We start from the raw sequence: 12,771 nt of genomic DNA, 5'->3' as shown, positions 1-12,771 counted from the left end.
CAGAGTGTCTCTGATATGTATTCTGAAACACATTTATTCCTAATCTTTATATTTCCAAAATACCATTCTGTATAAAGTAATAGATGACGGATTTGTAGCTGGATCATTTTGGTAAGGATTTTGAGACCAAGAGCTGGTTTCCTAGGCCGCAGGGAAGCGTGGAAACCATATTTAGCCTGTTCTGGGGAACTATAAATCCCAGACATGCCTAGTTTGGTCTCTATGAACATCCTATTTTGTGGTGATTAATAATCTGGGGGTTGGCGTTCATAAAACCTTTCCTTATGAAAATATTTTTAATGGCTAGAACCAGGGCATTTTGGGAAGTGACCACAGAGCATCATAACCCATGTGGACTCAGCCCCTCAGACAACCCCCACCCCGCTGTCATTGGATTGTTGTATTAGCCAAACCTCTGTTGTTGGCATATAAAAAGCCATGTAAGTCTAGCAGAGACAGCTCTCACTGGCATCTTCATGTCGCTAAGGACAACAGCACTGACACATTGAGCACTGCAGGGAGCCCAGTGACTCTGACTAATAATAACTTGGACTTCACAATGCAACCTGGACCAGGAAAACCAACTCTGCCTAAGTATTATTTCAAAGTTTTCCCTTTTTAATTTATGCTGTTGCTATAGTTCTGCTAGTGTTCTGTTATTATTCTCAGGTTAGTGTTTATTTTTCTGTATTTGTTTATGCACTGTTTTTGTATGCTTTTTCTTATAAAACCCTATAAAAAGTGTAAGCTAAATCTCTGAATGCTCTAAATAGAAATACTGTAACTTTCAAACCTGAAACGCTACTATAAACATTGTGATTTCTGAGACATCCCTGTCTGGAGTGGCAGCAGGTGACACTAAAGAAGCATAACTGCAGTTGTCAAGGGTAACGGTGCATGCTTCCGTCCAAGCATGTGGTGGCAGTCTACCTGTGATGGTGTGTGTGGCAAGGGTTACCAAAGTGGTTAACCTTGCCCCGTGATGGCCCCTCTTCAGCCTGCTGGTGCGTGGACTGTTGCTGAGCGTGCTGGAAAGTATATGCGCAGGGGTGCGGGCTGAGAGGGCGTTTGTCACAAAGTTCAGCTTGTGAACTTTATGACTTCTATTCTAATAGACAGCAAACGTTACAATGTATTTGTTTTCTATTCTGAAGCCCCAAATCCATACTTTGTTCAACAAATGGCATTGGACGCTGGACACTGCCATGTTATCCTGCCATGGACACTGCCATGTTATGGAAATGAGTGAATTTTTTGGACTTTCTTGGCAGCATGATATACTGGCAGCACATACGTACCAGTGGAGATTTTGGTTTATTTTACAATTACGTTGGCCTACATACACTCCCCGTCACTTTATTAGGTACACCCTGCTAGTACTGGGTCTACCCCCTTTTTGCCTTTAGTGCAGATTCAACAAGGTGCCAGAAATATTACTCAGGGATTCAGGTCTATATTACCTTAATAGCAACATGCAGTTGTAAGTTTGTCAGCTGCACATCAATGATGTGAAATCACCAAATTCACCACCTCCCAAATATGCTCTATTCTAAGGGTCTCCAACCAACAGGCAACAGCAAGTACCAGGCTGTAGGTTGTGCTGAACCAATCCCAAGCCATCTTTGTTGGCTGCAGCAGTCTTAGTCAGGTTATTTTGAATTTCAATGATTTTATTGTTTTTTTTTTTATAAAGGAAAACGGAAGTAGGGTTCAAAAGAGGAAAACATTGTGTGGTTGTTGTTTTTTTTTTTTTATTATGCATTTGATTTTTCAGTTGAAATCAGACAACTATGGTACATTAAATCAAAAGTTGCTATACAGCTCATTTACCTGAAAGCAAGCACAGTTTAGACATGTTCGATATAGACGGGGACTCTTGCACTCACTGTGGCAAAAATCCACACTGAAAAAGTCCAATACACTTTAAATTGAGAACCATAGATATCCAATCTGCAACATCAAGGATTACTTAAAATATTTAGTTTTTTAAATAAATTCTGTTGATTGTGACAACACATCAAAAGTTCCTGAAAGCAAAGCATCAATATTAAAAGGGCTACACTTTAGCACAACAAAACTTGTGCATAAAAGTTACTATTTTCAGTGTATTACAGTTGACCGTTGTCAGGCTAAGAGATATGGAGCCTTTAGGAGGCGAAATGTCTTGCACAATGGTGGTGTGAGCCCTAAGAGGGGCCAAGGTGCAGAATCTAAGCAGCAACCAGGTTTTCTCCTGGCTGTTGCCAGGTTGCTGTCCTTGGGCACACTAAGATGGAACAATGTGTGAACAGGCAGGAGAATAGACAAAGAAGGCCGCGGTGTGGCAGGCAGCAAACAAGGGAGATCAGGAAAAGAGCCAAGGGGTGAGAACCAGAAATCTAGAAAATAGACTGGTGACACGGGGGTCACCAAAGACACAGGGGAACACAGGAACAGACAGGGGGGGGGGGTGACATGTGGGTCACTGAAGAACACTGGAAGAGCACAAGGGAATAAACAGGGAAACAACAAACAGGGCAACAACAGACTGGGAAACAAGGGGTTAGCACAGGAGGTAGACTGGGGAAGCACTCAATTAACCAACAGGCAAACTGGGAATGCTTAGCAGAGCTAAAAAGCTCAGCATTAGTGGAGACTAATAGTGCACAAATGCTGAGCGCTGTGTCTGGGCCAGCTAAATAGCCAAGGTCCATTAGAAGGCTATCCCCTGATTAGCTGGCGAGAGCAGCAGTGCTGATAAAACTTGCAAAAGCAAATGTGCCCAGGGTAATAACTGCCTGCATGGGTAGGAGAGATGCGCCAGCGCTTTAGCGAGGAGGTGGTAAGTGTGACAGTCATACTCAGAGGCCAAATGTTTACCAACCAGGCTGATTCCAAGACACCAAGCTTTTTCCAAAGGGGATGAGAGCTTTCAAACAATTCTCACCTGTATACTCATCTGAACTGCCAGACCCTCCCATTACTTCCTGTTACCCTTTTGGAGGCCACAATCTCTATCAGAAGGATATATATTGGTCATTTAGGACCCATCACTGTAATACAATAAAATATAGTGTATGATATGATACATGGTGTGGAATCTGAACTGTTCACATTCAATTTAATTTCTTTGATAGCTGTATCATGTGTGGATCTACAAATTCCAGCAAATGGAAAAATCATCTGTACTGTTGAAAATGGGAAATACCAGTACAATGCATACTGCAACTTTTCTTGTGATGAAGGATACAAATTAAATGGAACAAAATCTGTATTTTGCCAGAACACGGGAGAATGGTCTGGACCTGCACCCACATGTTTAGGTATTTACAGCCCAGCATAACACCTCCTGACATATTTAGTCTGTACAATATTGTCAATATATGTTTTTTCCGTGATATGGGATGTTCACCACTCACAGTGCACCTGTAGATCACGTGTGCTACCTGGCTTACCAACAGCTCTCACCTGTTCACACAGTACACACCTCTGAACTGCTAGAACCCCCCTTTATCACACTTCCTATTCCAAATGCCATCAAATTAAATGGAACAAAATCTGTATTTTGTCAGAACACGGGAGAATGGTCTGAACCTGCACCCACATGTTTAGGTACTCAGCATAACACCTCCTGACATATTAAAGCCGCATACACACTTGCAATTATAGTCGTTGGAAAGGATCTTTCACAATCCTTTCCAATGACTAAGCACTCCACGATGCATGAATGATGCTGTACATACAGCACCGTTCTGCTCTATGCAGAGGGGAGGGGGAGAGCGACGGAGCGGCACCCCGCTGCGCACTCTCCTTCTTCAGTTGCATTACGATCGTTCGTCGTATGTGAACCTGTCAGGACGGTTGTTCAGACGATGAACGACGCATGCTGTACACACTTCAGATTCTTGTCCGATATTGGCCCTGAGACGATAATCGGGCGAGAACCATTGGAAGCGTGAACCCATGGAAGTGTGTATGTAGCTTTAGTCTGCACAATATTGTCAATATATGTTTTTCCTGTTATTTAGAATCCATCACTGTAATTTATTATAATATAGTGTATGTTATGAAACATGGTGTATATTGTGAATTGTGCTTATACAATTAAATTTCTTTGACAGCTGTATCATGTGTGGATCTACAAATACCAGCAAATGGAAAAATCAACTGTACTGATGAGCATGGAAAATTACAATATAAATCATTCTGCAATTTTTCTTGTGATGAGGGATATGAATTAAATGGAACAAAATCTGTATTTTGCCAGAACACAGGAGAATGGTCTGAACCTACACCCACATGTTCAGGTACCTAATGCCCAGCATAATACCCCCTGACATATTTAGTATATGCTATGGAAAATTCCAATTTAAATCATTCTGCAAATTTTCTTGTGATGAGGGATATGAATTAAATGGAACAAAATCTGTGTTTTGCCAGAACACAGGGGAATGGTCTGAACCTACACCTACATGTTTAGGTACCTAAAGCCCACCATACCTACCCCTGACAAATTACGTTTTTTCCCCAAGGTATGAGATGTGCGACACTGACCTCAAGAGTACAAGTGCTACCTGACAGGGCTCAGTATTTTTTTCTGGCAGACTGTTCTGCCAATAATTGTCATGCTGATGCTACCAATAGCAGACCTTAGAGGAACCCTAAAGATCGGCTCTGTGTAATTGATAAGCTTTTTCTGGATTCCATGAATGTTTTTGATTTGTGTGTGGTTTAGTTTGTGATCAAGACAATGGGCCTGATTTATTAAAGCTCTCCAAGACAGGAGAGGATACACCTTCAATTAAATTGGTAATCCAAAAAATCTAGAATGGATCTGGTCCAGGATTCAAAAAAATTGGCAAACAAATAGCAAATGATTTCAAGAAATCCATTCATTTGCTGGATCACCCATGTTCACTGCTGAAACTGTATCCTCTCCAGCCTTGTGGAGCTTTAATAAATCAGGATCACTGTATTCAATTATATTATAGTGTGTGGTATTATACCTGGTGTGGAAGGCTTATTGTTCACATACAATTTTCTATCTTGTTGATAGCTGTATCATGCAAGGACCTACAAATTCCTGCAAATGGAAAAATCAACTGTACTGGAAAGTTCCACTATAATTCATTCTGCAACATTTCTTGTGATGAAGGATATGAACTAAATGGAACAACATCTGTATTTTGCCAGAACACAGGAGAATGGTCTGAGCCTATACCCACATGTTTAGGTATCTGAAGCCCAACATGACACTTTATTGACAAATTTTTCTTAGTCTACAAAACTTTTCTTGTGAGATATTCTCCCAGGATATGAGATGTACACCACCAGCAATGCACCACATATACTACCTGACAGGGCTGACATGTTTTTTCAGTAAGCTCTTTAGCAAATAGCCCTAAATGCTACCACTGACAGTGACTAGAGCAGGGGTCAGCAACCTTTACTATCAAAAGAGCCATTTTGCCTCCTCTTCCACTAAAGAAAAATAGTCTGGAGCCGCAAAACATGGAATTCCCCTCCTCCGCAGTGTCTTGGGAGGAAGGGGATCCCCCATCAGAGATCTCCCCGCGGCAGCCAAAGGGAGCCACAACAAGGAGGCTGAAGAGCCGCATGCGGCTCCGGAGCCGCAGGTTGCAGACCCCTGGCCTAGAGGGTTCATAAGTTCAAAACTTTTGACTTGATATGTTTGTATTTTTGGATTCTATTACTGTTTACTTTGAGTATAGCCTAACTTCTGCAAATGGACTGTGGCATGTTAAACCATTAGAAATATAAAAACATCTTATAGTGATCGTATAGAAATCAGTGATGTATGCTTTCCTATATATTAATAGCATTGTTTAATTCATGTCTGTCCTAGCTTTGAATGGCTCCCTTGGAACACAGAAACAAATTACAATAATAAGCTCAGTCATGGGAACTATTGGGCTTTTTATGTCTGGTATACCAATTGCATATATAATAAGTTATCTCCGCAAAAAACGTAAGTAACTTTCACTACCATTAAACAGAAATGCATTTTGCTTGTAAGAAATAAAAATAGCTGGTATATGAAAATGATCTAAACTAATCTTTTTTTGTTAGATTACAGTTATCAAATGTTTTTGATGTATGATGGTAACTGATGATTCAATTCAAATGGTGATAATTCAATGAATTTTACTGTTGATACATTTAACACATGACAAGTGGAAAGACCATTTTGTCACATTCAATTCCAATAAAATACAAAATAAAAACTTTAAAAAAAATTATATTTTTTAAACAAATATACACCTAACTAAACCTGTGTTTACACTTAACTAATAGGTATCTGCTTTTATGTTCTTCTCACTCTCTGTTCAACTTTCTGAAAGTCAAAATTTGTGTAAGGTTTAGCATGTGTCCTCACTAGGAATATTCGAATGCCACAAACCTCAAATCCACTAAAAAACACTGAGATTTTGCCTTACCCCTTGACCCCAATGAATTGCCTGAAAAAGACAACATTTAACCAATATCATCCAATTTGCACCACTAAAATTTAGGGAAATTAGAATGTGTGTAACTCAATCCACATATTAGAAGAGCTTTAAAATTCAGATCAAATCATTGTAAATGTGAAGTTGTATTCTTGTGTGTGTGTTTGTGTATTATGTTCACTTTACAAAACAGGGTAAGTAAGGCTACGCACACACATCAGATGATTCTCGTCTGATAATCACCTCAGAGCTGGTATTGAACAAGAATCTGGCGTGTGTACAGTGCTCGTCCAGCGTGGTTCATGGATCAGTCCTGGCGGATCCACAAATGACGAACAATAGTAATACAACTAAAGGAGAGTGAGCGCAGCGGTGTGCTGTCATTCTCCCCCTCCCCTCTCCATAGAGCAGAACGGCACTGTATTTACAGCACTCCTTCAGTCTTTTGTCATTGGAAAGGATTGTGAAAAATCCTTAAAAACGACAATTATTAAACGTGTGCACACAGCCTAAAGCATCCCTCAATGTTGATCATTATAAACAACAAACAAGCTTACAACTTCAGAAAACATGATAGAGTTACAATCTACAATACATTTGACATCTTCAAAGGGAAAGAAGTGGCATATAATAAAGGGGTAAGGGTTAAAATATGAAAATTCTGTCATTATTTTTTAACTTCACACAAGACAACCTGGATTTTTTTTTACCCTAAGTTATCTTTAGAAGGTGGCAGATTTATTGGATCTTGGAGTATTCCCATAATTTAAAACAATATGCCTATTCCCTATTTTTGCCATTGGTGATTTTTTTTCCATCTTCTGCTCACAACACCTACTTCCAACACACCCGATCACTGTCTCTCAGTGACTCACACCTGCTTTTTCCCCAACTCACAGGAGCCCCCTCAACTCCTAATTACTAGCACCTCCCATTAACCTCATTCCATATTCAAAGCACCTTCTTCCAATTCACCCCCTACTCTGCTGTGTCAACCACTGCACAAACCTATCTACTTTTAAACAGACACAGTTTTGCTTGTTTGACATTAGTATTTGAGACTTGAAAGACAGTTACTTTGTTGCTTCAGATTTTCCCTTTTTTGTATTTTATTAACTTTCATAACAAACATTCATTAACATAAAGTCCTTCTTCTATGATTTATGATATCAAGCAGCAACTTGAAAAGAAACATAATAGTGTTTAAAACCAATGGGATTGCCATTGTGCTAGAAATTCATGGGAATTGTCAGTTACTACACAACTACAGTAATATTCACATTTTGTATTTGAATTAAAATTCGAATAGATATGTAGCTTTTTGTCAGTTGTGATCCTTTAAATAGGATAGCAAACACATTTTTTCTATGCAAGACATTTTGTTATACAATGATTTTGTCATTGTCCTTTTTTTATTTTCCAGAACAAGAAAATTCAAATATCATAAAAACAAAAAGGTGAGCATTTTTATGTGATTAGAACACAGAAAAGTATAAACAATCAGCACAGAAAAATGTTTGGTAAATAAAACTTCCTTGAAAATTAGAAATTATTATCTAATATTATCATGAGCTAAAAACTGTGAGTTACAGAGGAAGCTTTGCCAGATAGTAAGTTTTGTCTAAAGATATTTAGTATTTCATCCAAATCAACAAAGTAGAATTTATTTATCACACCCCACGCAATTCATAGCAAAAGCTAACAGTGCCAATGAAAAAGTAATATTTGTTGCATATAGCTGAATCTGTTACATTGGTGGTCAATGTAAAGGCTCATACTACATTAGTGGTTAGTGGGATGAGTGCCACTTGGCACTAGTGTACATTTAGGACAGTTAGTTTACAGTTAGTAAAGAAGCACCCTTTACACTTATGGCCAGTTGGATGAAAAGTACACTGTTATATTGGTAGTTAGTAAAAGGTGATTCTTCTTTACCCTAATTCACAATGAAGAAGGGCCCCCTACATTCATGGTCAGTTGGAAAAGGGCTATTTTACACTGTTGTAAGTGATACTTACCACAAGGACATAAGTGCACAAATTGTGATGCTGCTGCTAGAACTTTACAGGTTCTGTATAAGGCATGAGATCATTTTAACAATTTTGTTCACTGAATGTAACACTGTGTGGCATTCATCCTCTAAGGAGCTAAGTATTTATTACAATATGAGCACAGGAAACAAGCTATTTGACCGTATGTGCATATGTGTGCAAGAAATAGCCAATTGTAACATTATGAGACTAAAAAACAGGCAAGTGTGACAATAAGTGGACAACAAATGGAGAAATGTGATAAATTGTTGGTAAAAAAAGAATAGGTCAAATAACTAAATATTAGAACAGAAAACAGGAAATTATGACAATATGCAAACAACAAATGGACGACTGTGATAATATATGCGCAGCATATTTTTATTTTACATGGCAATATACTTTAATATTGCATTTTTTTATCTCTAGAGACCCTCCCAACACCATTGAAAATCCTGCATTTGAAGGTTGTAGCTTTATTTTTAAGTGTGTGTGTGTGTGTGTATATATTTGTATATATACATATATAGATATGTATGTATTGTACACCCTATATATTGCTGTCTTCCTCTTGAAAATGTTATATACTTGATTGGCTTTTGTTTAGACATAGAACAAATGTAAATAAAGGGAAGTAAAGACATCTGGTTTTTATTTTTGCTCCAGGGCATTGTCCCAAAATGTATAAAAGGTAGTAGATCAGAATAAAGCCAGACAAATGTAATTTTTTTTAGGCGGAGGTCAGGAGTAAGAGATGTCCTATAGCTATAGATCAAACGTGGTAAATGAGCGGAAAGTGAAGTTCTTTTTTTCTTAAGCTAAAAATAAGCCTTTGACTAGAATATAAAGTGATTTCCTTTTTAAATTCATTCCATTTTTAATGCTTCCATTACTTTTCTTCACAATTCAAATAAAATATCAACTTGATGATAACCTTCTTGACATTCATCGGATCTTCCTGCATGACTTGCTTTTTACAACATAGTACCAAATAGGATATGGTGGTATTTCTTCCTCGCCTCCTGCATGAATTAGCTTAGAAAAACTTTTAAATTTAACTGGCATAATGTAACTTTCACTGTTACTGCTTTGATTTCCTCAATATAATTATGATCTAATATCTTTGTCCTTAATTTAATCTTGTTTTGCTCTTGCTAAATTCGTAAATTAATGCTTTCCATATTGTTGTTATGAGGAATTCTATTGCAAAGTGCAGTTTGTTGGCATGTGCACAATAGTGCAGGCAAGGTATGTTATTATGTTTTGTGGCAGCCAGGGGATGATTTCTGTGGCAGGACAAAACCCAGAAACTATCCCAGTCTCATGTGCAGCTCATTGTACTCAGAAAAGAAGATTGCAAACAGGCAGGTAAGCATGCTTTATTGCAGAGGGGAAATCACTGCGCCCTTCTGCAATACAAATCTTGCCTGCTTGCACTTTTGAAACGTGGAACTACAGTTGAAAGCAGAACTATAATTCTTCAAATAAAATTGGAATAAGGCAGGTCTATTTTTGCAGAAAGGGACAGGTGATGTCTATTCTGTAATAAAATCACACTTACCTGCTTGATCAGTGCCTTCTATGTAGAAAATGTTGAGTTATGATGCTGGGATGCACTGGTTATTCTGGCACCCCCAGGATTACAGGGACTGAATGAAGGGCATGCTCACAGGAGTTACTTCATCCTAGCCTGGTCAAATAAAATCAAAGTTTAAGAGCAGAACCAGGAAGAGAAAAAGGAAAAAGATGGTGGCACCTGTGACAAAACAGGAACATGTGAATGTATTTATATTTCAATATTTTTATTAAAGTTTTCATACAATGTACAGAATAACAATACAACAGGGACAAAAAGAAAATTAGGGGAAAGGAACCACGAAAACACATTAACAGCCACCCAATATCCATCAATATCCATGACTACATACAGAAAATGAACTTGACAAAATATTAAGGCTGATTTTTGAAATATGTGATATGTCATAAAAATGCAAATGTCACTTATAAACAGACAAAGGGGCTGTAACAATATACCTGAGAAAACCAGAGTGGGGGGAGGTGAGGACTCGAAATATCCAATCAACAAAAGGTGAATGTGTTTAAAAAACTGTAATCAGGATTTTTGGAAAAAGGAATTTCCACTTTGAGACAGCACACCATCTTCTTTTTTCTTTTCTTCCTCGGTTTGATCTTTGGCCATCTTGTTTGGCCAGGCCAGGATGATTTAAAACCTGCACACAAATGCTGGAATTTACTCAATCCTATCAAGTGCAGGGGAAGCCAAGATTCTTGGGTATATCGGCAACCAAACGTAACTGTGCATGCGCAGCTCAGCTTTTTTAGACAGTTCCACACAGCTATCAGGCATTACTGGGAGGCATTACTGGGAAGAGAGGTCTCCTGTCCGAAAACTTTGATTGAAAACCTGATTGAAAACTTTTTTTAGTTTTTAGTTTAGGAACTTTAGTTGCACTTGGGTGAATGTGGGCAATGTCTTTCAACCAGGAAGAATGAGGACATCTAGATGCAGAAAAGAAGAACTGTGAATGACAGCTGCTAACTAATGCTGAATATTACAGAATAGACTGATTTTGCCACATCATTAAATGGTGGACTATTTTTTGGCATGGGAGTTCTGCCGTAAAAATATATAAAGTTTCTTTAGTGCCACCAGTTGCACTATGGTAAATCGTACACTACTTTCTCATTCCTAATAGTAAGTTAACTGTTTTTGCAGGAGTTGTGCCAACCTAATTAGGCTCACCAACAACTTCAACATCAACAACAACAGAATGATTGCAATTGTAAGCACAATGGCTTACTCACATCTGGGTAATACACATGTAATTAGTAAAAATATTAAATAGGGAGATTGTCTAAGATGTACTGGATGGAAAATGTTCATGTTGGGTTATGAGAGGATCTTATTACCTGTTTGTTTGAGTTTGAAATATCTAAACCCTGCATGTATGGATATTTATACCTGATACATTCTATAGCTTGTGTCTTATTGATTTTCTGAAATGAATTATTGATTTTTCTTCTAGATAAAGATGTCGACTCATTGGACATCTAATTTCTGGATTGACCATTACTGATAAAACGGGATGCCACTAAATATTTCAAAATCCCAAACATGAGGAAAAGGAAAACAGTGATTAGAATATATTTTAGGTTTAGCGTTTAATTTTTGGTGAAGATTTCCCAAGCATGACCTAAAAAAATGCATAAACCACTGTGAGAAGATATGATGTCCAGTTCACTGTACTGTGGGTTTTTCTTTATTCAATAAAGAGCAAAAAAAAGAATTGTGTATATGTCTGTTTATTGCAGAATGTGAATATAAATACCATGTCACAGACAGAAACCAGTATGTAGCACATGAAGTCTAAGAAAAGTAAGAATGTTTTAGCTGCATCATTGCTTTGGGTCAATGACATAAAAAATAGTAAATCAACAATGATAAAAAAACAAATACACCCCCATTGTTTAAAATCATTATTAGGTACTATATATATATAAATATATATATATATATATATATATATATATATATATATTAACCTTTGTCACAAAGTGTAAATATTTAAAGGGTATGCCTGTAACAATTTAAAACAAAAGTATTATGAATATGTCTATAGTATATGGGCTGTGAAGACCAGCAAATCATACAAGTGGATAATAAAATGTGGTCAATAAGACTTCACATAAGGCCCATATTGCCCACATATATTCTTCTGTTATACAATAAAACAAAAGTACAACAAAAAGGGGGGGGGGAAAATACCAACCTATTTTTTTCATACTAGGTATATGCTTATGGTACTGTCTATTTAGCTATCTTCACACGTTTTTTCTATTATTAAAATTGTGAAAATTGCAGGAAAATACACCCAAAAATAGGTTGGAGCAATCTCCTCAAGAAAACTTCCTTTTATGATGTTCCTGACATCCACAAGTGCGCGATCGGATGATGTAGCTGCTGTAAAGGGAAAAGAAAGAGAGCTGATCTCTTCTTTTGAATAAGGCATTAGTCAAAAGAATTTATTTCTGCTGCCTACTCCCCCAGCCCCTCGTGTATGGGATAGTGTGTGTATAGGAGTGTATGGTATAGTGTGTATAGTGTGTATAGGAGTGTATGGGATAGTGTGTATAGGAGTGTATGGTATAGTGTGTATAGGAGTGTATGGTATAGTGTGTATAGGAGTGTATGGTATAGTGTGTACAGGAGTGTATGGTATAGTGTGTATGTATAGAGTGTGTATAGGAGTGTATGGGATAGTGTGTGTGTATAG

At 37.7% G+C, this 12,771-nt stretch overlaps 1 protein-coding gene across 1 annotated transcript in view; it reads left to right on the top strand.

Annotated features, from left to right (window-relative positions):
- The window catches only part of LOC140336795 (E-selectin-like), a gene marked incomplete in the record, with an annotated part of 33,294 nt that extends 21,510 nt beyond the window's left edge, over nucleotides 1-11,784 (top strand). The window contains 7 exon segments of the mRNA XM_072420151.1: nucleotides 3,117-3,302; nucleotides 4,101-4,286; nucleotides 5,036-5,212; nucleotides 5,846-5,968; nucleotides 7,870-7,903; nucleotides 8,906-8,943; nucleotides 11,524-11,784. Of these exon segments, the coding sequence (XP_072276252.1) occupies nucleotides 3,117-3,302; nucleotides 4,101-4,286; nucleotides 5,036-5,212; nucleotides 5,846-5,968; nucleotides 7,870-7,903; nucleotides 8,906-8,943; nucleotides 11,524-11,552 (773 nt within the window).
- Nucleotides 11,785-12,771: the final 987 nt, after the last annotated feature.

The sequence above is a fragment of the Pyxicephalus adspersus genome, chromosome 8 (assembly GCF_032062135.1).
Source record: "Pyxicephalus adspersus chromosome 8, UCB_Pads_2.0, whole genome shotgun sequence".
Classification (NCBI taxonomy): domain Eukaryota; kingdom Metazoa; phylum Chordata; class Amphibia; order Anura; family Pyxicephalidae; genus Pyxicephalus; species Pyxicephalus adspersus.
This window is presented reverse-complemented; position numbering and strand designations above follow the sequence as displayed.